At 48.9% G+C, this 24656-nt stretch overlaps 2 protein-coding genes and 1 long non-coding RNA gene across 4 annotated transcripts in view; 1 reads left to right on the top strand and 2 right to left on the bottom strand.

Moving 5' to 3' along the window:
* The window catches only part of LOC311582430, a 222632-nt gene extending 221443 nt beyond the window's left edge, over positions 1 to 1189 (bottom strand). For both annotated transcript variants that reach the window (XR_014774119.1, XR_014774120.1), the window contains exon 1: positions 1148 to 1189. This is a non-coding gene — a long non-coding RNA (uncharacterized lncRNA). The remainder of the gene's footprint in view (positions 1 to 1147) is intronic.
* Positions 1 to 20855, top strand: part of PSKH1 (protein serine kinase H1) — a 25361-nt gene extending 4506 nt beyond the window's left edge. Inside the window, exons 2-3 of the mRNA XM_084755551.1 lie at positions 3455 to 4481; positions 18578 to 20855. Coding sequence (XP_084611677.1) covers positions 3525 to 4481; positions 18578 to 18895 — 1275 coding nt within the window. The 5' untranslated portion in view covers positions 3455 to 3524 and the 3' untranslated portion in view covers positions 18896 to 20855. The remainder of the gene's footprint in view (positions 1 to 3454; positions 4482 to 18577) is intronic.
* On the bottom strand, positions 19808 to 24656 carry CTRL (chymotrypsin like). The gene is made up of 7 exons (XM_084755572.1): positions 22897 to 24656; positions 22242 to 22345; positions 22080 to 22159; positions 21891 to 21972; positions 21555 to 21735; positions 21344 to 21477; positions 19808 to 21259 (listed from the first exon to the last, which is right to left on the bottom strand). Exons 1-7 carry the CDS (start codon positions 22946 to 22948, stop codon positions 21098 to 21100), a joined length of 795 nt encoding a protein of 264 aa, XP_084611698.1. The 5' UTR covers positions 22949 to 24656; the 3' UTR covers positions 19808 to 21097.

The raw sequence follows: 24656 nt of genomic DNA, 5'->3' as shown, positions 1-24656 counted from the left end.
CCCTCATTCATTGTATGTGTGTGTGTGTGTTTATGTGTATGTGTGCATTTTCCATAGTATATGGGTGGAGGTCAGAGGACAGCTTAAGAATATAATTTCTCAAAAAAATTGTTTCTGTTTCTATCATGCAGGTCTCAGGTATCAAATCCAAATTCCCCTCTCTTCTCTCTTCTCTCCCCCTTTCATTCATTTGCCCAGAGGAAATTGCTGCTAAGAATTTCTCATCAAACTTTATGGGATCCCCCTCCAATATCTGTATATATGTATGTAGCTTTTTTGGGGGGAAGCTGGGCATGGTGGCACACACCTTAAAGCCAGCCCCTGGGAGGCAGAGGCAGGTGGATCTCTGTGAGTTTGAGACCAGCCAGGTCTTCAAAGCAAGTCCAGGACAGCCAGGACTACAAGAGAAACCCTGTCTCAAAAAACAAAAACAAACAAAACAAAAACAAGCAAAATAAACATTTTGGGGGTATGTGTTTCAAGACAGGGTTTCTCTGTGTATCCTTGGCTGTCTTAGACTCACTTTGTAGACCAGGCTGGCCTCGAACTCACAGCAATCCGCCTGCCTCTGCCTCTGCCTCCCAAGTGCTGGGATTACATGCATATGCCACCACACCAGGCTTCCTCCTTATTTTTTGAGCCAGGATCTCACTGAACCTGAACCATTTGGATAGGAATTGCAGGTCCGTGCGCTCCAGGAACCTTCCTGCCTCCCCTCTCCTCAGAGTGCTACAGTGCCTAGCGTTTTACATGGGTGCTGGGTATTCAAACTCAGGTCTTCATGTTTTCAAGACAGGTAGTTTATGACTGAGCCATCCTCCAAGCCCTAATTTTACAACTTAAAAAAAATTATTTTTGAGGCAGGGCATGGTGGCCCACGCCTTTAATCCCAGCCAGCACTCAGGAGGCAGAGGCAGGGGAATCGGTGTGAGTTGGAGACGAGCCTGGTCTACAAAGTGAGTCTAGGACAACCAAGGCTACACAGAGAAACCCTGTCTTGGAAAAAAATTAACTTTTGCTGTTTTGGGTTTGAACCCAGAACTTCTCACATGTCAGGCAAGAACTTTGGCCCTAATTTTTCATTATGTTAAAGAATGTGCCATGACCAGGACAGCCAAGGCTACAGAGAGACCCTGTCTCGAAAAACCAAAAAAAAAAAAAAAAAAAAAAAAAAAAAAAAAAAAAAGAATGTGCCATGAATTTTCTCATAGTGGTTATCTGTACCCAAAGTGGTTTTGTCATGTTTTTAGAAATGGAATTGCTGGCCGAGCATGGTGGTGCACACCTTTAATCCCAGCACTCGGGAGGCAGAGGCAGGTGTATTGCTGTGAGTTCAAGGCCAGCCTGGTCTACAAAATGAGTCCAGGACAGCTGAGGCTACACAGGGAAACCCTGTCTCAAAAAACCAAAATAAAATAAAATAAAAAATAAAGAAAAAAGAAAAGAAATGGAATTGCTGGGTCAGTCTCCCTGTTGTAGAAAGCAGAGTCCCCCCAAGTCTGCAGATGTGTCTAACATGACGAGGACTTTTGCCTGGTGTGTGTGTGCCTGGTGTGTGTGTGCCTGGTGTGTGTGTGCCTGGCGTGTGTTTGCCTGGTGTGTGTGTGCCTTGTGATGATGTGAGATGAGAAGGACAGTTAGGAATCACCAATTCCCGAGACTTCTGAGAGATTTCTGCCTTCCAAAACATAGGTTCAGGATCATTTATTCATTCATTTTTATTTTAATTTTTTGAGACAGGGTTTCTTTTTTGTTGTTTTTTTTTTTTTTTTTTTTTTTTGTTTTGTTTTGTTTTTCGAGACAGGGTTTCTCTCTGTAGCCTTGGCTGTCCTGGACTCACTTTGTAGACCAGGCTGGCCTCGAACTCACAGCGATCCACCTGCCTCTGCCTCCCCCGAGTGCTGGGATTACAGGCATGTGCCACCACGCCCACCTTAGACAGGGTTTCTTTATATAGCCCTGGCTGTCCTCCAGAGTGCTAGGATTAAAGGTGTGGGCCACTCTTCCCTGCCCTGCTTGGTTCAGGATCTTTATAGATGAAAGGTTATCTTGCTTTACTGTTTGGGGGAAAATTGTGAGTCGTCGTGGTGATATTGAAGAAGGACAAATGCCTATTTTCCATTATTGGGAGAAATTCACACACCAGGCCTCTGTTGCCAGCTCTTTTCTCCTGGCCTTCCCCATAGAGTTAGGTCTGGAAATGTGTGGACAGACTTGCTTTGAGGTTCAGATAACCTTTAAAACCCAAATAGGGTACTACTGTGGTCCAGGATGTTGACCCACTGTTGTGACTTCTTTCTGCTGCTTGAGAATACCTCAGAATTTTTCTTTGTTGCCTCCCAGCAAATAGAAATCCAAATGTTGCCCTTGTTCCACTCATTGTTGACAGACAGTGAATGCTTCCTGAGTTCAGCAGTTGGCTAGGTCCCAAGGGAGTCATAGAAAGCTGGGAACAAGCCTCCATCAAGGAGCTAACAGTGGTAATGAAAGGCAGTCGAGAGTAGAGCTGTGTAGCCAGGCTGAGTGGCACATACCTGCAATCCCAGCACTCAGGAGGTTAGGCAAGAGGATTGCTGCAAATTAGAGGCCAGATCAGCCTATACAGTGAGTTCAAGGTCAATTAGGACTACAGAAACAAGACTCTGTCTAATAAAGAAAAAAACTAGAATAAGCTAGTGAGCTACTTAACAGCTTATAGTTGGAATTTGGATTTCTGAAGATAGGCTTTTGAGGAAAGGGCTCAGCAGAGGTGTATTGATTTACCACCTTAGTGATGTGAGAAATAATCCATGCTTTGACCTCATGGGGTCAATTTCTGCTGGGCCCAGATACTTCTAAAACCTTTTGTTTTTTTGAGACAAGGTTTATCTGTGTAGCCTTGGCTGTCCTGGACTCGCTTTGTAGACCAGGCTGGCCTCGAACTCACAGCGATCCACCTGCTTCTGCCTCCCGAGTACTGGGATTAAAGGCATGCACCACCACCACCTGGCTTTTCTTTTCTTTTCTTCTTTTTAATTTTCGAGACAGAGTTTCTCTGTGTAGCCTTGGCTGTCCTGGAACTTTCTTTGTAGACCATGCTGGCCTCTAACTCACAGCAATCTGCTTGCCTCTGGGATTAAGAGGCATGCACCACCAAGCCTGGCCTTTTTTGGTTTTTTGTTTTGGGGGGTTGTTTTTGTTTTTTTATTTTTGTTTTTGTTTTCCAAGACAGGGTTTCTCTGTGTAATCCTGACTGTCCTGGACTCCCTTTGTAGACCAGGCTGGCCTCGAACTCACAGAGATCTGCCTGACTCTGCCTCCCAACTGCTGGGATGAAAGGGATGCCCCACCACCCAGCCTGAGTTTATTCTTAATTAGACTGCATTTATCCAGGAGACAGGAAAAGGGAAAATGGCTGTCATCCTTCAGAAGTATCCCTGACTATTCTGACTTGCTTTCTTTTCTGTTTGCATAGGTGTAGACGGGGCACTGCCTACAGAGCAGGTCCTGCCAGCCTCACTGGAGAGGATGCCCCCGTGTCAGTGATGGGCTGTGGGACAAGCAAGGTCCTTCCTGAGCCACCCAAGGATGTCCAGCTGGATCTGGTCAAGAAAGTGGAGCCGTTCAGTGGCACTAAGAATGATGTATACAAGCACTTCATCACAGAGGGGGACAGTGTTGGCCCTCTCAAAGCTGCGTTTCCAGCTTCCAGTCAGTATGCACCTCCCTGCCCTGGTGTTCCCACTACTGGCCACACGGAGCCTCCCTCAGAACCACCACGCAGGGCCAAGGTGGCAAAGTACAGGGCCAAATTTGACCCACGTGTGACAGCTAAGTATGATATCAAGGCCCTGATTGGCCGAGGCAGCTTTAGCAGAGTGGTACGTGTGGAGCACCGGGCCACCAGACAGCCCTATGCTATCAAGATGATTGAGACCAAATACCGAGAAGGGCGGGAGGTGTGTGAGTCTGAGCTGCGAGTGCTGCGCCGGGTGCGCCATGCCAACATCATCCAGCTGGTGGAAGTGTTTGAGACACAGGAGCGTGTGTACATGGTGATGGAGCTGGCCACTGGCGGTGAGCTCTTTGACCGGATTATTGCCAAGGGTTCTTTCACTGAGCGGGATGCCACAAGAGTGCTGCAGATGGTCCTGGATGGCGTGCGGTACCTGCATGCCCTTGGCATCACACACCGCGACCTCAAGCCTGAGAATCTTCTCTACTACCACCCAGGCACTGACTCCAAGATCATCATCACTGACTTCGGCTTGGCCAGTGCCCGGAAGAAAGGTGACGACTGCCTGATGAAGACTACCTGTGGCACACCTGAGTACATCGCTCCTGAGGTCCTGGTTCGGAAACCCTACACCAATTCCGTAGATATGTGGGCACTGGGTGTCATTGCCTACATCCTGCTCAGTGGCACCATGCCCTTTGAAGATGACAACCGCACCCGGCTATACCGGCAGATCCTCAGGGGCAAATACAGTTATTTGGGGGAGGTGAGTTTGTCTTGCTCCTGTTCCAGAGATGTGAGGGTGGCCCCTCAGGGAAGGTATAACCTGTAGCTCCTGAGGGCCATGCTCATGGGGTCCAAGCAGTGTAGAAGTAACAGAGACTGGCAAAATGTCTTAGTTTGAATTCCCCTAAATGTAAGCTCTGAGGTGAATACCTGGCAGTAACAAGCTTATGTGGGAAGTGGTTAAGCAAAGGAAGGGGACAGTGACATAGGAAAAAGGTAAATCTAATGAACAAGTAATTAGGAAATGGGCTGGCCAAAAAAATAAATAAATAAATGGACTGGCCAGCCTGGTCCGCATATCAAATTCCAGGCCAGCTAGTGCTGTATAGTAAGACCGGGACTCAGACAAAACAAACAAACAAACAAAGTGGGCGGGCCCTGGGGAGATGGCTCAGCAAGTTCTATACTTGCCTTGTACACACAAGAACCTGAGTTAGCCAGGTGTGGCAGCACATGCCTTTAATTCCAGCATTAGGAGTCAGAGGCAGATGGATCACTGTGAGTTAGAGGCCAACCTGGTCTAGAAAGTGAGTCTAGGACAGGACAGTCAAGGCTACACAGAGAAACCCTGTCTCAAAACAACAAAAAACAAAAAACCCAAAAACAACAAAAACCTGAGTTAGATCCTCAGAACGCATGTAAAGGAGTTGGATGCAGTGTCCTGAGTTTCTCATACCAGCACCGGGGAGACAGTGATGGGAGCATCCCTCTAGCCAAATTGCTGTGCTCCACATTCAGTGAGAGACCCTGTCTCAGAAGTTAGGGTGGAGAATGATAAAGGAAATCATCCTCTGGCCTCAACACACATGTGTATGTGTACTTATATTCATACAAGAAACACATGTACACACATATACCACACACACAGATGTGGACGGTAGACTGGTCCCACTTTTTTTTTCCTCGAGTCAGGGTTTCTCTGTGTAGCCTTGGCTGTCCTAGACTCACTTTGTAGACCAGGCTGGTCTCGAACTCACAGTGATCCTCCTGCCTCTGCCTCCCGTGTGCTAGGACTAAAGGCGTGCGCCACCACGCCTGGCTGTGTTTTGCTTTTTAGTGCTTTATTTACTATTGTATGTGTGCATGTGGCTGTGGGGTATGTGTATGTTACAGCAAGTATGTAGAAGGCAGAAGACAGCATTGTAGAATAGGTTCTCTCTATACCTTTATGTAGATTCTCGGAATCAAGCTCAAATCATCAGTCTTGAATGGCAAGCGCCTTTACCTACTGAGTACCTTTCAATGCCCATATGCTTTGTAGTCCAGATTGACCTGAAACTATGTAGTCAAGGATGGCCTTGAACTCCTAATTCTCCTGCCTCCTCTTCCCACATTCTGAGATTACAGGTGTGCATCATCACTATAGGTTGCCTTTTTTGCAACCTACACGGAAGGGAAGGAGCTCTGGGAGCTACTGTCGTCTGTGACCTGGCTTTCCTCCTAGGGATTTGGGCCAGGCTTGCCCTCTCCCAACCCCATCATCTGGCCCACAACAATGCTCCTTGTAAGAGTCACCCAAGGGCCTTGCATCACGTTTCATGGCTTGGCATCCCATGCTATATCAGCCTCCTGTTAGCTTGCAGGTGAAGTTGTGGGGTTAATCGAGGATGTCCCTTTCTCAAGAATGGGGTGCTCTTCTCTAGGACGGTCCCCAGGTCATACATTTCAAAGGTGGCAATGATTTAATGGACAGAGCCGTCTTCTTCTGCACAGCTCTGTCACAGCACTGGGAGGGTATCTTCCTGCACCATTTCTGAGAGGAAGACAGCTGTTTACACTGACACCTGGGCTATGTGGGCTCTGAAGTATAGAGGTCACTGTAGAACACCTGACACTCTCCACAGGGTGACCAACGCCATGGAAAGCTCATGTGTGGTCTCCTGTCATTTATAGATTTTAAGTGAATGTATATGTGATTTTAAAAAATTGACTCTCACAAATCTGTGCTGGGCTAGTACTAAAGAGTACAGGATGCCACGGGTCAGCCAGAGAGCCCTGCAGAGGCTCAGGAAGTTCTGCGGTCTAGATAGGAGGTTGGAGCCGAAACTGATATTTTAAATAGGGCATGAATGTCTGAAAGTTGAAAGGCTGCTTTCATTCTGAGCTCTGTGTGGTGCCAAGCTGTCGAGGGTCCAGATGAGAGGGCGGTATGGCGGCACTCAGCTAGGGAGGGGAGAGTATGCGTTTCTAAGTGGAAAGACTTGAAAAATCTATAGGCACACCGAAGAATTTCTGATTCTGGCAATTGTTGAACAAATAGTTTATCTAATTGGAGCTTGCAGTCTTGCTACCTGATTATTGATTATCTGAGCATGGGGGAATAACAAATGAGTGGAGTAGGTGTGGACTCAGGTCTCCTGCTTCTACCGGCATCCGAAGGTTAGAGGCAGAAATTCTGTGCTCTGGCTGCCGGAGTCCTGGGCAGTGGGTCTGGGCCCTCAGCGTGAGTGTAGGAGCTGGGTGTTGCCCAGCCTTTGCCTCCCCATCCTCTAGTTGGAGTTGAGCACATCAGTTCCCAGTTCAGGGTCAAATCTGGCAGACTCTGGTCATATTTTTCTACTACCAGGAACTTGGCTAACCCCAAAACAGATCTAACTACCTAACCTCTGTGGAAAGATTTTTTTTTTAAGATTTACTTATTTTTATGGGCATTGGTGCTCTGGCTGCATGTCTGTACAAGGGTGTCATATATCTGGAACTGGAGTTACAGACAGCTGTGTGCTGCTTTGTGGGTGCTGGGAATTGAACTGTGGTCCTCTGGAAGAGCTGCCAGTACTCTTAACTGCTGAGCTATCTAGCCTTGCTTAAGCTGTGCCTTTAAATGTACTTTTATCATGGTAATATAAAAAGTGACTTAAAAATAATAGGTCACCTAAAAATGATTTGTGTGGGTGTTGCCTAGGGGAGAGATCTGTTCCTCTGTGCCGGAGGCCAGTTTTGGGGGTTTTGTTTTTGTTGTTGTTAATTTTGTTTTTGTTTTGTTTTGTTTTAAGACAGGGTCTCTCTATGTAGCCCTGGTTGTCCTGGAACTCACTCTGTTTTTGTGGTTTTTGTTTGTTTGTTTGTTTGGTTTTTGGTTTTTCGAGACAGGGTTTCTCTGTGTTAGCCTTGGCTGTCCTGGACTCACTTTGTAGACCAGGCTGGCCTTGAACTCACAGCGATCCGCCCGCCTCTGCCTCCTGAGTGCTGGGATTAAAGACGTGTGCCACCACGCCCGGCTTCTGGAACTCACTCTGTAGACCAGGCTGGCCTCAAACTCAGAGATCCGCTTGGCTGCCAGTTACCTTTTTATCCTACTGATCACTGCCTATGCACAAGCATCTAGGAAAATACAAGAGACAGGAAAGTCTACCTGTTTCCTGTGCACTGAGCCCTGTCTGGTACCCTTGTTCCTTGCAGGGTTTGTCCCCACAGCCTCTGTGAGGCTATGGGCTTCAGCAGAAGGCTCCTATACTGACTGACTGAGCTCCAGGGTAAATAGGACATTGTCTGGGAGAATGGAGCAGAAGGGAAAGAGACAAAGGGTTTGGTTTTAGGAACCCTGTACAGCTAAGATGATCCCCAGCTTCCTGATAGGACAAATGCCACAGAAAGTTTTATAGGTGGTACCTAATTAACTGGATGCTGTTAAAATGATCCCAGTTTAGGTGAGTGGTGGTGGGGCACGCCTTTAATCCCAGTACTTGGGAGACAGAGGCAGGCAGATTGTTGTGAGTTCAAGACTAGCCTGGTCTACAAAGTGAGGCCAGGACAGCCCAGGCTACACAGAGAAACCCTGTCTAGAAAAACTGAAAAAGGGCTGGAGAGATGGCTAAGCATTTAAGAGCACTGGCTGCTCTTCCAGAGGTCCTGAGTTAAATTCCCAGCAAGCACATGGTGGCTCACAACCATTTATAATGTGATATAATGCCCTCTTCTTGTGTGGAGGCGTACATGCAGGCAGAGCACTGTAGACATAATAAATAAATAAATCTTAAAAAAAAAAAAAAAGCCCCAGCTTTGCTCTTGGGCCTGTTTGGGACAGACCATGAGACCATGGATTCTAGGACATAGGCCCCACATGGTTAGGAAAATGGTGCTAATCCAAGCTCTTCAGGAGGAACATCAGCTTTGAGGGCAGATCTAGAGGCTTCTCTAGAGAGGACCATCCTCTCTCACCTAGAGAGTTGGAAGGCTTCTGCCCTCACATACTAATTGGGCCCTGTGGTAGTGGCGTTCCACAATCCTGACATTTTGATACTTCAGTCCAAAGTCCAGGCTCAGGCTTACCCCACTTGTACATACTATTGGCCCCAGATGTTTGCTACAGTCACTCAGCACGGTAAGATTTTTCTCAAACTGTTCCATTTATTCTTGGTGTTGACCTTAGAAACTTAGCAGCTATGAAAGATCCAATTCAAACATTCCTTTTCCTTAGGAATAATGCTGAGCACTGCCATTATGCGGAGCCTACCAGGTACAAGGTATTGAGCTGGTACGCTACATCTAACATCTCCAGTCTCCACCCATTTATACACGGGGAAACTGAGGCTAGTGTGTTTCAGTAGCTTGCCAGTGTTTTCACAGCTTAGGGCAGCAGGCCAAAGATTGAAATGTATGCCATCTTGGGCTCAGGGACTAGTCTGCTTTTCTTTGCAACACATGCCTCAGCATGTTGCTAGTGCTTCCTTGTAATGTTGTGTTTGGACACACATCTCCTTGCTGACCTGTAAGGCCCTAGAGGACACTGTGTCAGCACATACACATGTCACAGACCTGGCTTAGCACATCACAACTGCCTATCACAACATGTGCTGGGTTGAACTAGACTTGTGACTAGAAGGAACATTCTTCTGGTTTCTCCCAAGGGAAGTATGAGTCGTCACTGGTGAGGCCCTGGGAAAGGCCGCAGATTAGATGAAGCAGAGCGCGCTCTGGTGGTGTGCTTAGGAACTGCTGCCTGTGGGCACACACAGAAGGTTTCCTAGAGTCCCAGGAGTGAACGCACTCTTCATTTAGGGCAGGTGTAGGACTTTGAAAAAAGAGGAGATGCAGATGCAGATAACATTTTGAAGAGAAATTTGAAATTTATCCTGTTTAGAGGTGCTGGAATAGAAGGTAGTTTGGAAGTGATAGGGAACGTGCTCCTAAGGGCCAAGGAAGGCCTGTATGCGGGTGAGAGAAGACAAGATACAAAGCCACCCAAGAGGTGAACTTCCTGTTACAAGAGACCTTAGGAGGTTGAAGAGCTGTTTTGAAAGGAGTGAATACAGGACGTGAGTCATCTGTAGACTCATGCTGAAGTACTGTTAGGGCTCTCTCACTCAGTGCTGCAGTGTTTCACTTGACAAGAAATGTGACAATCCTTGGCCTGATGTCACCGCTTTTGTCAAGGGTTCTATTCCTAGAGGCAGGATGTATGAGAAGGCTCTTGGAGGATTGATGGCAGAATGATGGTGCCATCAGCAGCTCTGCTGTCTTTTGAATTTAGAAGCCTGAATTGCCATCCTCCTCCACTTGGGCACTCTGAGCTGTGAGTGAGCCTGGTGACTACGCCAGGGACAGGTGGGCTTGAGCAGAGGCTCACAAAGCCTTATTCAGGAAGCTAAGTGCCTGTGAAGAGGTGACAGCTGGTGAGAGAAGAAACGCACCCTGCTTCTGCCTGGGAAATATGGGATGGTAGGAGGTGGTCTCATGGGCCTCTGGTGACAAGCCAGCCTGGGGCCAAGGGTCCGTGAGTGGGACGAGCACCATTGAGTTCTGATCCCCTGTAATAAGATGGGTTCCCAAAGTCAGAGTTGGCTGAGCATCCCATCCGAGCTCTTGCCTGACCCTCTCCTCACCTGACTCTTCCTTGCTTCTTTTTCTCCTAGCTCTTACACTCAGAATTATATGATGGTTACAAATCTATAGCTGCTGTTGCAAGGAGATACAAATAAGTTACACCGGGACTTGGTTCTGGCACTGGGATAGCACGGATGGCAGGATGAGTGATGAGATGATGTAGCTCAATCTTCCATTCCAAGAGATCTGTACTGCACTGGGCTGGCCTCAGTTTTGGACATCATAAAGAAACCAGACTGCTGTCACCCTCAGACAGGCCTTCCCTAACACCTCGCAGCAGGCAGCCCTGAAAGGCAGCTGTGTTCGGGTCATTGAGTATGCACAGTGGATGCTCAGTGTTGGAGACCTTGGTTGTAATCCTCTTCTAGGGAGATAAGAGCTTTCCTTTCTGTGATGAGGCAGGAGGCAGGCTCCAAAGGAAGAGCAAAGCCCCGTCATTTGCTCTCTCATGGGCTGCAGGCGCCCAGAGTTTAGTCCCTTAGGCATTCTTTTGTTCCTGCTGCCCTGGTTACATACTCCCCAGAGCAGCACCTTCCCTGTGGTGATAGAAGCAGCTGCCATGCCTAACTCCGCTGCACTCAGCCCTCCCTACAGAATGGCCTTGCTCTATCCCAACACTTCCAGCAGCTTGTCAGCCTTGGCTAGAGTTACTTTTCATCTCTGCCATTTTCCACTCTCAGCCCTCAGAGGCCCTCCAACAAAAGGGAACAACATGGCTGTGCTCAATCATCCCTGTTCATGAGTGGTCCCCTCCCTCTCTCTCCTCACTGTCTGACTTCACCTGGATATTTACTCCCTGTCATTCAGGGAGCTGTCAGGCTGGCCTCTCTCCCACATTCTGACTTCTTCAGAGTTATTCATGGTCTTGCCTAAACTAAGATGGATGGTAACTCTGTGTTTGGGGGATGGTTATGGTGACTTGCCTGGTCCTGTCCCTACTAACCATACCTCTGCACACTCCCCTCCCCCACCCAGTTTCTCCATCTCACAAGGCCACTTGTGCTTGGAATGCCTTGTTTTATCTATGTCCCAGTGCGTGCTCCTATACCAAGCGGGGCTCCACTTTAGTGTGGTCCATATCACTTGAGCAGAAAACTGACCTTCACCTCTTTACTCAACCTGCTATTCAGTGTTGACTGAGTACTAGCCCTGAACTAAATCCTGCTGTGCCCAGAGTTCTAGGACACAGACCTCTGAGGAAAGAGACCACAATATCTGTGAGTGAGAGTCTAACTCCCTCCATATCACTTCAGAGTTAAAATGGGGCACTGGAGTGTCTCTCAATTGGTAGGATGCTTCCCTCACATACCTGAGGCTCTAGATTTCATCCTGAGTGCTGCATACACTGGGAGGTAGAAGCAGGAGGATCAGGAGTTCAGGGTCATCCTTAGCTACATAGTGAGTTTGAAGCCCTCTTGGGATACATCTAAATTTTTATTTTAGATGGGAAGAAGTTTGTTTAAAGAAGTAAGAAAGAAATCCAAGTGTTCAAAACTCAGGCTCTCAATACTTCGTGGCTTTGGCAGAATCCTTGAATAGAAGTAAAAGATACCACTTTATAGCATTCATCTAGATCCAGAACCCTGTTCTGTCTCTGCCCTCTTTCTTTTCTTTTCCTTTTTTTTTTTTTTTCTGAGACAAAGTTTCTCTGTGTAGCCTTGATTGTCCTGGACTCACTTTGTACCCCAGGCTGGCCTCGAACTCACAGCGATCTGCCTGCCTCTGCCTCCCAAGTGCTGGGATTAAAGGCGTGTGCCACCACCGCCCAGCACTGTCCCCTTTCTTACCCCTTTTGCTTCATGAGGGAACATGTCAGGACACAAGGTTACATTTTGTTCTCATATTCTCCTTCTCCTTCTCCTCCTCTCTCTTTCCCCCTTTCCTTTTCTCTCCTTTATTTTGGTGCTCAGAATTAAACTCTGAGACTTGTACCATGATAAGCAAGCACTACTTCACTAAGCAATACACTCACCCCCTGCCCCTATTTAATTTAAATGTAAACTTTAGTTTTTACAAATAAAATTTGAGACATGGGTCTTTATGTTGCTGGGCTGGTCTAAACTCCCCAGGGTCAATCATACTGGGTAGCTGAGCTCTGCCTTTTTATTTATTTATTACTATGTACACAGTGCTCTGCCTGCAGGTACGCCTGCAGGCCAGAAGAGGGCATCAGATCACACTATAGGTGGTTATGAGCCACCACATGGTTTCTGGGAATTGACCTCAGGAGGAGCAGTCAGTGCCTTACCCTTTAGTTCTATTCCTTGTATTGTGGTGACCTCCAACCATAAAATTACTCTGTTGCTATTTCATAACTGTAATTTTACTACTGTTATGAATCACAGTATAAATGCCTGATATTCAGGAGACCTGATAGGTGAACCCCAAGGGAGTCTCAACCCACTACTTGAGAATCGCTGGCCTAAAACCAAATGCAGACTTCAGGCAGGGCTGGAGAGATTCCACTTCAAGCCTAATATGCTTGAAGAAGTATAAAAACAAACAAAACACCGAAACTCTGCGTTCAGCTGAATGCAGCTGAGGATGTTCAAATGGTGGGGTTACTTGAGATCAATCTGGGAAACACATAAAGAACTATGTCTCAAAATTAAAGCAAAAACAAAGACCAGCAGGGCATGACGGTACACACTTAGAATCCCAACACTCAGAAGGTGAGGCTGACCTTACACGACCTTGTCTCAACAAAGTCCTTTAAAAACCTCTGTTCTCATCTTTCTCTTTTCTGTCTTCAGACTGCCCTTCCACATCCTGCTCTCTGCTGCTCACTCCTTCCCTAGCCACTATGGAATCTCAGCGTGGGAGGGATCCCAATGTTGCTGTCTTGGTCACAGGGTTTGCTGGCCCCACCAGTGTCCAATCTTGCTAGATTTTTCAAAAAGCATAATTTTGGGTAGCTTCTGAGTGTGCCGTCCTTACTGTTACAATGAGAGTTCTGCTCTCCTGAGTAAACCCAAAGCTCTAGTTCCCAGAATTTCTTCTGTGCCCTTTTCTCTGCTTTCATTCAGGCCCACGTAAGTACAGAAAGAAGGCCTTTGAAGGTGGGAATACTGGATCTGAAAATATAAAAATACATCTTGAGACAAAGCTGAAGGAGGAACTGAGTCATGGTAGCAAGCCCAGCTTTGTTCCTCCCTCCCCCTGGCTGCTCTGCAGTGCGACTGCCTTCTTATCCCACAGTCATGGGCTGCATGAGGAACCTCAGGGGCCAGGTCAGCTTGAGTACCACATCCTCTGCTTCTTGCCTTGCATGCAGCTAAGAAGTGAAAAAAGATGAGAAGCATATTCTTAAAATCCAGAACTTTTCAAAATTAGAAGAAACTTTGAATTGCGTTGTGGTCAGTCTCTCCATTCTGAAAGTGAGGGGCTGTGAGTTCTCTTAGGTCATACAGAGAAGTGCAGTTACTTGGTCACAACTTATAGTCTGACACTTTAATCTGTCACCCTGATGTCAGCCAGAAGAGACTTGGGCCATTTGTTTTCTTCTAGTCTCACTTGAGAGAGGTTTGAGGCAGGAGGTGAGCAGGGTTTGCTGCCAGAAGGAAGCAGCTTGCTCATCCCTGCACAGCCAAGGCTGCACAGGTACCTCCGTCATCATCCCCTTTCTGGACTTGCAAGCTGGAAGTGAGACTACGTAGCAGCCTTGGGAACTGTGCTTGCCATGTCCTCCACTCAGGTAGGAGGAGCAGAGAGGAGGAGAGACAAGGCCTCCGAGCTGGAACAGAGTGCCTGTCTGTAGGTGCCTCTCCCTCTAAGTCCTCTGGAGTCCTCAGGAGTGGCTTTGGCTCAGGAGAAAAGTAGCCGATAATAAGGGGGAAATGGTCAGGGAGTGGTTCCTCCTAGTCCCTGCAGTTGTCTCTCTGCTGTTACCCTCAAGAGTAGGCACTTCAGTGGCGAGAGAACAAGGTCTCTGGGATCTGTGTACTGGGGAAAAGCAGCCAGCTTGATGGTCAGACTGAGCCCAGGGCCCAGCCCCGCCATGCAAGTGTCCAGAGACTCCTGGAGAGGATGGGCTGGTGGCACATGCATTGAAGCTGCCTTCTAATCTAATGTCTGCAGGCAGAGCTAACTAACCTCTTAACGTTTCCTATTAGCCCTCGCCCCTCCTGTGTCTCATAGCAGTCCACATGAAGGTAGAAATCTCTGTGAGACTAACCAGCTGCTACTTGGGACCTGTCCCATCTGTTGTCACCTGAGGCCATGAATGTGGCTGCCTGGGCCCAAGGATATATACAGACTGAGGTCAGAGTTCTGTCCTTCAGCCAGAGAAAGCAGTTAGAACTTTGGAAACTAAAGGGCATGGCTGTTTAATCATTTTTCTTTTTCTCATGCTCAGAATGCCTCCTGACTAGTCAGTCAGAGCCTGGCAGACATATTTAGGCTGCAGAGAAGCAGATGGGGTGGGCTGCAGGTACTGACCACTTTCTTGGGAGGCGCTGGGTTGGGCATGAGGCCAGAAGCGGGACTGGAAGATGTGGGAGGTCTAGGTAAGCTTTCTCAGAGGTTGCTTAGCTGGAGGTCAGCCCAAGCCCTGCCTCACTGTCTGCAGGCTAGGTGAGGCCCACCTCCCTGTGTTTAGCCTGCTTGACTTTGTACTGCATTTTTTTTCTAACACAAAGGTATAACTTGAGTCACATTGGCTTGGAGACCACTACCAGCATGGCTGTTCCCAACTCTTCAAAGATGGGGAGTGTTGGGGGCCTTCCAGAGAGCTGTGCTGCCCCTCAGACAAATGAGTCCATTGGCATTCTGTACACAGAGGCACGAAAGCAGTAATTGATAAGGCGAGAGTCTGGGGAGTAGGGAGGGTGGATCAATCTGGCTTGCTTTAGCACTAACAGGCTGACCGCCTGACAAGCAGCGGGGGGTGGCACCTGGTGCTTGCCTGTGCCCCTCTGGAGATGGAGCTGTTTAAGCTCACTGTGCAGGTCTGCTGAGAGGCCCTTCTAAGACTATCAGACTGGTTTGAAGCCACAGGAGTCCACACTTTAACTGGGTGAGGCTCTCAAGTGAGAGCCTCCAGTTCATCCATGTTCAGGCTTCCAGCTTGTGAGTCCAGCTTTACCACTGCTCCATCTTCTGCAGAGAAACTGCTCCTCTTTTGTTTTTAGAAGGGTGTTTGGGTTAGTGTCTCAGGAGGGACAAACTGGCTTCAGATTGTCTTTGAAGTACAGGGTGGCTTTGAACTCTTGATCCTCCTGCCTCCATCTACCAAGTACTGGGATCTTTTGTTACCATCATCATCATCATTACTGATATTTTAAGACATGGTTTCTTTGTGTAGCTCTACTCATCCTGAAACTCACTCTAGTCCAGGCTGGCTTCAAACTCAAGAGATCCACCTGCCTCTGCCTCCTGAATGACGGGCTTGAAGACGTGCTGGGCTCTAATGTGCATAACAAGGAGTTGCTCCTCTGTCCAGAATGGAATAAGGAACAGACAGCTTTGTTCAGAATACCCTGGGATGCCCTGGAACTGTTCTTCCAAGAACCCAGGCTGGGCTGCAGTATGTCTCCTAGCTCCCAGAGAAGCCCAGCAGGGCAGCACAACGCAGGTGTTCTGATCCAGTCTGTGATCAGCTGGCAGCATCACTCCACAGAGAGGTCTTTAAAAAGATTATAACAGCTGGGCATGGTGGTGCAAGCCTTTAATCCCAGCATTTGGGAGGCAGAGGCAGATCTCTGTGAGTTCCAGGCGAGCCTGTCTACAAGTGAGTCTGGGATATCCAGGACTACACAGAGAAACATTGTCTAAAAAAAAAACAACAACCAAACAGTATGTGTGTGGGTGTGTGTGGGTGACTATGAGAAAACCTCCTACCTCTTTACCTCCTACCTCTTCCTTAGGAGGCCACTTCTGCATCACTTCTGTCTAGCAGTTGGGAAGGGATGACCTCTTGTCTAGAAGGAGGTCAAGGGAGCCCTACTAGGGTAATGGGAATCAGCAGGTGTGTGTTAAATGGCCATGTCCCTACCTGGAATATGAACGCTTGTAAGGTGTGCCTGTGCACCTGGAGAGCGTGTTCATGGGTTCCCCAAGGTGAAGGGTGCCATGGAATAGGACAGACAGACTTCACCTAGCAGTAAAGAGAGCAGTGGTACCCCTGGGATCATAGCAGAGCCTGTACAGCAGAACAGGGAATTATCCAGCTACCTACCCTTTATGCATCAGAGCCCTTTCTAGAAGTTCTCTCAGGAGATTTCAGGCTCCAGAACCTGTCCTCTAGTAGGGCAGCTTAAGGATCCGCAACCCTAATCCTAACTCAACTCTCTATAGCACTTAGCCCCACTAGGCTGAGTTCAGTGGCCTAAAGCAGTTTCCACGAAGGACACCATTGGACAGCATTCAGTGGTGGTTAATTCACTGCACCTACACGTACCAGGTTCCTCTACATGTGCTGTATACCTAGCTAGCACTAGGGCTCGGTGCCATCTAATGGGAATAAGTAACTTGAATTCACAGACTGAAATAGTTGTAAGCACTGAGGGCTAGGAAAGCATCTAAGGAGATGTTCTTGGCACTAAGAATTTAAGTTCAACCAGGTAAAGACAAGCTAGGGAGGCTGAGACCCAGGGATTGACAGACACTTGCTGGATACCTGAGACAAGGCAGCTCAGGTTTCCTGTAGCAGAACAGGCTTTTAGGAGAGCTGTTGGGATAGAGTGTACTAGAAGGAGGCTGGCACACAGTACTCAGAGGAAGCGGTTGGTTTGGTTGGTTGTTTTTTTGTGGTGGTTTTTTTTTTTGTTTGTTTTTTGAGACAGGGTTTCTTTGTGTTGCCCTGGCTGTTCTGGAACTAGCTCTGTAGACCAGGCTAGCCTCTAACTCAGAGATCCACTGGCCTCTGCCTCCCATGCTGGGATTAAAGGCGTGTGCCACCACCATCCAGCTTGTTTGGTTTGAGATAGCATCTCACTATGTAGACTGTAGTGGCCTGACTAACAGACGTCTGCCTGCCTCTGTCCCTCACATGCTGATATTAGTGGCATGTACCAGTACACTTGGCTAATTTTACAGGAGCTTTTGTGGCTCAGAGAAGTCATATAAACTGGAAAGAGCCTCTGAAAAGGGTCATCATCTCATCTTTATTTGGCCCCAGAATTCCCTACACTATCACCAGACTGGAAAAATATAGATGCATTAAGTGTTATTTTCTTATTTATTTATTTTTATTAAGTGTTATTTTTTTCAGGCTGGGCATGGTGCCACACACCTGTAATCCCAGCACTTGGAGAGACAGAGGCAGGTGGATCTCTATGAGTTCTCTACAAAGCAAGTCGAGGCCAGCCAAGGCTACACAGAGAAACCCTGTCTCGAAAAACCAACCAAACGAACAAAAGTTCTTTCTCTTGGTGGCCAGGAGGCTCAGGTTGTGCAGGACATTCCTTGTAAGTTAGAAGGGAGACTCTCTCAGTGAGGGTTGTGAAGTTCTCCTCTACTTGGCCTGGTCCAGACAGACAGTTGTTGAAGGTTAGACATGGTGAGAGAATTTGGATCACTCTCTTCAGAAATCTGGGAGAACTGCAGAGATGGCTTAGCAGTTAAGAGCGGCTCTTACAAAAGACCTAGGTTTGTTCCCAGTACCCACATAAGGGCTCACAGCTGCCTGTCACTCCAGGTCCATCCATCCTCCATTGGCGCATATGTATATATGTGTGGATATGTGTGTATGTATATATGTGTATATGTATGTATATATGTATGTATATTTTTTGCATATACATGCACTCAGGTACACACACATATAAATATTTAAAAATCTCTAAGCCAGATATAGTGGTACATGCAAAGCACTCAGGAAAAAGAGGCAGGTGGATCTCACTGAGTTACAGGCTAGCCTAGTCTATATATTTAGTTCCAGGTTCCGGGCTATGCAAAGAAGACTCTGTTTCAAAACAAACAAACAAAAACCCTCCCTAGGGTAGGTTAAGGGTCTTGGCAGGGGCCATCTCTTTTAGCCAGGCTTCGGGTGCAGAACACTTAAAGTTGCTTCCTAGGATAGACACCAGGTCCTTTTCCTCCTTGTCAGACTCATCACTGAGCAGTGCCTGCTTAGTAGCCTGGGTCAGTGTTGAAGGGCAGGGAAGGAGTTGCAGTCTGCTGCGAGAGAAGAGGGGTGCGGCCTCTCTAGACTGCACAAAGGCTGGGCAGATCCTAGTTCTGTGATGTTGGCAACATCCAGATGGGAGGACAGTGTTGAGTCCTCTCACACTAATTTTTGTCCTTGGCTTCTAGCCCTGGCCTAGTGTATCTAATCTAGCCAAGGACTTCATTGACCGCCTGCTGACCGTGGACCCTGGAGCCCGGATGACTGCACTGCAGGCCCTAAGACACCCATGGGTAGTGAGCATGGCAGCCTCTTCATCCATGAAGAATCTGCACCGATCCATCTCCCAGAATCTCCTCAAGCGTGCTTCTTCTCGCTGCCAGAGCACCAAGTCCTCCCAGTCCACCCGTTCCAGCCGCTCCACACGCTCCAGCAAGTCGCGCCGGGTTCGGGAGCGTGAATTGCGGGAGCTCAACCTGCGCTACCAACAGCAGTATAACGGCTGAGCCACCGGCTGTGACGTGGACACACTCTCATCTCATCCTGGCCACTCTCTGCCATGTCACCTGGGCCCAATACCTTCTCTGTAGCTAGGCCTCATGGCCAGCAGTGTGTAGAGCATGCCTGGGCCCAGCTCCTGTCGTGGTCCTGGGCTTGTTATGACGGAATGGGCTGGGAGGCAGCTGCTCTGTTTGAGTTGGGAAAAGGTGTGGGACCCAGTCCCCCCTGATCTCCTTAATGTTTGCTTCTTCCTTGGACCACAGGGGCCTAAGTGTTGGGTAGAAAGACTCCTATGGCTCAGGACTCTTCTAACCCGTTACTTTTATAACCCCCTTTCCTCTGCAAAGCATTGGTCTAGCTTCCGTATTCTCTGCCATGCTAATCTTTAGGACCATGCTCCAGTGGGAGGTCTAGCTTTTTTTTTTTTTTTGAGACAGGGTTTCTCTGTGTAGCCTTGGCTGTCCTGGACTCACTTTGTAGACCAGGTTGGCCTCAAACTCACAGCAATCCACGTGCCTCTGCCTCCCAAGTGCTGGAATTAAAGGTGGGAGGTCTAAGCTTTTGCCATAGCTAGATTGCAAGACCTCATTGGTCCCTTAGCTCCAGTTAGATCCAAGCAACCCCACCATTTCCCCAGCCAAGATACATCTTTCTTCATGGTGCCACCAGGGACCCCTTCTAGCCTTCAGACTTGCCAGCACCTCTAGCGGTAGGACTGTGGCATGGACCTTAACCTCAGGCTCCAGCCTCTCTATGAGAGGGATTCAATCTATCACCCTCAGTACCTTTGCAGAGCCCACTGTAGTCTCTCTGTCCTATTGGATACATTTCATTCCCCATCTGCCTCCTCAGCACTGAGGGGTTAAAGGGAGCTCAGCTGCTGCTACCTGGGGGTGGATGTGCCTGGAAAGGGTTCTCCTCAGAATTCCTTTGGTATTGCCCTTTGCCGCTTGTCTTCTGGAGCTGCCATGCCCTCCTTTATAGCTCCGCGATGGTGCCATCTAGTGTCTGGTCTGGGAATAGATGGCCAGGGAGGGGTGGTGACTGGTACACATCCTTACAAACCCACAGCCCTCCAAAAGGAAGAGGAAAGAAAGGAGTTGCTGAATTGGGGGAGAGTCCTGGGCTGCTCAACTCCCCTTCTGCTCAGCTTCTCCAAACCTCACCCTGGAACTTAGCCATACTGTGTTACCTGCCTCTGAACCCTGGGTGCCGTGGGTGCTGGCCTTGCCCGATCTGTCCTGTGCCCATTTCTTTTCATAGCATTAACTTTCTAGGTTGGCCTCACTGAGTCTCAGGCTGGAGGGGCCCTTCTAGGAGGTAGGGCAGGGCCACAGGGGCTGCTTCCCCAGAGGACTGAGCCACAGCGGGCCCTGTAATTGTCATGGTCTCCCCTACCACCACCACAGGAGGCTGGAATCCAAGCTCCCTCCCTCTGTAGCTGCTTTTAGTGGGTAGGAAGGGGCCAGACAGAGCCTAGCTTGGGCCTTGGCCAGACTAAGAGCCTCTGTCAGCAGGAAGAGTCTTATTCCATTCAACTCTTCAGGAGGCAGCCTTGGGCTAGGCCCTCTTTGCTACATATGCCACCTCCACTGAGAAACCAAAGAGACCACTCTGTGCCAAGTCAACTGTGCCTTATATACCCTCTCCTTAGGTCCCTTCTCCTGGCGAGGAGGCAGTGGAGAATCCAAGCCTCACAGCCTCAGAATCCCCCACCTGCCAGATGGGGTGTGAACCACTGGGGACTTGCTTTCTCTCTTGCCCAAAGTAGGCCTGGTCGTGAGGATAGGACAGAGGGAGTTTAGTGTCCTGGGCCTTTGATAGGTCCACCAGGCCTTCATGCCATGGACGTGGATGGAGAATGTGCAGTTATTTATTTTGTGTACTCTGTAAATGTATCTTCTATATCCAATAAACAGGCTGCCCTCCCCTAGGGAAGGCTGCCATTTTTTTTTTCTGACCACAGATTGTGCCACGGGACTAGTGGATTGTTCAAAAAGAGGAGTAAGGGTCACAGCCTGGGATGCCTATTGCGGGAAGCTCCTGGCTGCTCAGCCATTGCTATGCTAGAAGACAAAGTCCAAGTCATGGGTAGAACTCCCAGGAACCTCTCCTTCCCACAAGCTGGGATGAAAGACAAAGGTGCACAAGAGAACTGAGCATGGTGTCTTTATTGGATTGAGATGGGGGAAGGATCTGTGGACAGTTTAGTTGCTGGCCATGACTTGGTTGATCCAGGTGTTGAACTTGCTGACTCGGGCGTACATGGCCGGGGCTCGTACATTGCAGTTTTCAGTACCCCAAGAGACAATACCAATAAGTACCCAGGTATTTCCTTTCTGGCAGACAAGAGGGCCTCCTGAGTCACCCTGAGAGGGAGACGGGGAGAAGTCAGTATGGCAGTTTGGGGAAGTATACCAGGGGACAGTGCAGGGGCAGGGTGCCATGCTTACCTGGCATGAAGAGGCACCTGAGGCACCCGCACAAATCATGGAGTCAGTGATGCGTGAGCCCCAGTACTGCCGACACTGATTCACAGTGACCAAGGGGAGAACCACTTGCTGCAGGCGTGCTGGTGTCACGTTGCCTGTGGGCCAGGAAAGGCGGTCAGGTTGGCCCAGGAGGCTTAGTTTGGCCTTCCCTCGCTCTTTCCCAAGCTCTTACCCACACCACTGATTCGGCCCCAACCAGTGGTGACACATGTGAGGCCTTCAGGCAGTGCCTCATTTGAGGAAGCCAGGCAGACTGGTGAGATTCGTGCTGTGTAGCGGGCTGGTGTGGCAAGCTTCAGGAGCGTGACGTCATTGTTCATAGTCCTGGAGTTCCAGCTAGGGTGTGTAATGGCCTATGGAGTCAGTAAAGAGCCATGTACAGCTGGAGTGGGCACAGGCACCTAGGGTCGGTGCTGAAGCGGGTAGGTCAGAGCATGCGTGAGCTTCTGTGTCCAAAGCAAGCCATCTGCAGCCCATTTTCTTTCTACACATGTAGCCAGGTACTCACCTTTGAGATGGCTACCACCTGCACGGGTTCAGCATTGGAAGATCGGTCATATTCTCCCAAAATGGCAAAATGGCGTCCAGCCCTGTAAGGATAATGGGAATGGGTAGGTGCAAAGGGGTTTCAGAGGGGGCATCCAAGGGAAGGACGTGGGACGCGACGGATTAGGCAGGGCGAGTGGAATACACTCACACGACTTGGCAGTGAGCAGCAGTGACTACCCAGTTGGGGCTGATGAGAGAACCACCACAGAAGTGGAAGCCGTTCCCGTCCTAGGGACAAAAGTCAGACATGTGAAAGGGCTTAAGGTACCCACAGACATAAAGCACCCTGACCCATCCCTAGGGTAAGTACCTGCAAAGACACCTGCCAGGGCCAGGAGCCTGGCACTGCGTTCTGTCCATTGACAATCCTCTGGCTGTAGCTCAGTGCGGGTGAGATGGCAGGAACACCACAGCCTGAACAAAGGGCTGGTGAGGAGCCACAACCGACCCACCGCTCCCCACGTGCTCCTCAGTACCCCAAGCTGGATATTCCAAAGATTGCTCCCCCTTTCCTTGAGTGCCTTTTAGGCACACAAAACTATCTTGCATGCCCTGCCCCATCGCCCTGCAAGTCCTATGCGTGCCGCCACATACACCAGCCCCGCCCTGATGTTCTCCAGGTCACTCTTCTCCCCGATTCCTGTTGTCATCTCCTTGGCCCTCTGTTCTTCTAGGCCTGAGCAGTCTGCCATGTAGCCAGAAAGCTTTGCTAATCTATGCACATCGCTCATGTTTTCTTGAGCTTTCTCAGGTCTAGCTCAAGCTCCTGTCTCGTTTGTGTGACTGGTCCCTGGCTTTTCCCCTAGTCCCGGCTCAGAAAGGCTCCCTCCCTCCGTTGCCTAGGTTCACCAGTTTTCTTTTGCCTGCACTGTCCATTTCTTTTCTGGCCAGGCTGGCCCCTAAATGGGAACTGGGAGCTAAGTTGTCCTCGGTTCTTCAGTCAAGGTTGGTCCCAGCCCACTTACCCCAGGAGGAGCCAAAGAGGACCAGGCTAAGGGTTAGGCTGAGCAGAAGCATTGTGGAAGTTAATGACTGAGGTTGAGAATGGCCTCGCTTTATTTATGGGTATCCTTGTCCTTGGGCAAAGTCTTGGGTCTGAGACCAGGCCAGCTGTGTGGTCTTAGCACAGCCCGACACCTGTTTAGGAGAGGTCTTAGGCCAAAGTCCTTGGAATTATCAAGAACCCAGGTGTGAGGCTCTCACCCCCGCCTCCCCAAACTTTGGTTTTTTTATTGGCTTTCAGAACTACCTCCTATCCCAAGTATTGGCCACAGGGTACCAAGGACGTATGGCTGAAGTAGGTATAAAGTGTCAACCTGGTGGCCAGGACCTATGAAATTTCCCAGAGCTACCAGGACTTCTAGAAAAGCCTGCTCAGAACAGAAGGGTGTTACGATTGGTGGAAGGAACAGCCAGATGTGGCCACCTCTGTTGTGAAGCCAGGGATGGAGGCTCTGGCAGGTTGTGAATCCTAACAGACACCATCTTGGGGTTCTCATCAGTATGGAACAGGCCTCAGAGGTTTGCCCAGAGAGGCTGACTCGTGACAGCATGAAGTGGGGTAGGACCCAAACCCTCGTGCATCTGGCTCTAAGACCTCTGTTACTGGTAAGTGTGAGGGAGCCCTCAGAGACTCAGACCCTGGACTGAAGTTGGTAGAAGAGTGAGAGCCATGGGCAAGATCTGTCCCCAGCACATTAGTCTGGGCTCCAAGCCGAGCGTGAGAGAAGGCGAAAGGGGAAAAGGTGCTTCTATATGCACAGTTGCAACCAGTGAGTTAGCCTGCATTTTTCTAGGGTATCAAAGGCTTTGACTGGCTCAAGAATACCTCCGTCTAAAAATGGAAATGGGCGAATAAAGAAATGGAGAGACATGAGAGCAAATATACAAAATATGAATTATAAAGGCTGGTGAACATACAGATGTTTACTGAACAATTCCTTTAACTTAACTGTTGTATATACATTTTTTTCCATAATAAAGTCTTAGGGCAACACACAGTTGGGGGCAAAGGGTGTCCAGCCTGGAAGTCCTCTCTGGAGAATGTGCCTTATCAGTTCTGAAGCCCCAATGGAGCTTAGCTTGTTTGTTTTTTCTTTTTCTTTCTTTCTTTCTTTTTTTTTTTCTTTTTGAGCCAGGGTTTCTCTGTGTAGCCTTGGCTGTCCTGGACTCGCTTTGTAGACCAGGCTGGCCTCAAACTCACAGACATCCGCCTGCCCCTGCCTCCCGAGTGCTGGAAGTTAAGGGGTGTGCCACCACGCTCAGCTGAGCTTAGCTATTGATAAGATGTTCTTACCAGCCCCCAGTGGACCTGGTACTCAGTGGGTGCTTAACAAAGTTTGTTTAAATGTGTCATCTTTCCCCATGAGTTCACAACTCCTTTCAGTCCAGAGAACCTGGAGTCAGTTTCCCTACTCACAGCGCCACATGTGCAGACAAGGCCCAGCTTTTCACCAGAGGCTCACACACGCCTGGTCGCCTAAGGGTGTCATAAGCAGAGGCACTGCAGGTGAATGAAAGGGTGCTTGGTGGGAAGTAGTTGCCTATCAGCATTACAGCCACCTAAAGACCCACAGTGGACCTGGTGGTCACTGGTAAGCCAGGACAAGGCTATGAGTGGGGGGTGGGGGGGTCATAAAAGAGAGGGTGTTGGTGAGGTAAGCTACCATATGGAACTAGGTTTGGAGATGACAGGACGTAGCTTTCCATCTCAAAGTCTATATAG

Source organism: Acomys minous (genome assembly GCF_964271855.1).
Source record: "Acomys minous genome assembly, chromosome: 14".
NCBI lineage: Eukaryota > Metazoa > Chordata > Mammalia > Rodentia > Muridae > Acomys > Acomys minous.
This window is presented reverse-complemented; position numbering and strand designations above follow the sequence as displayed.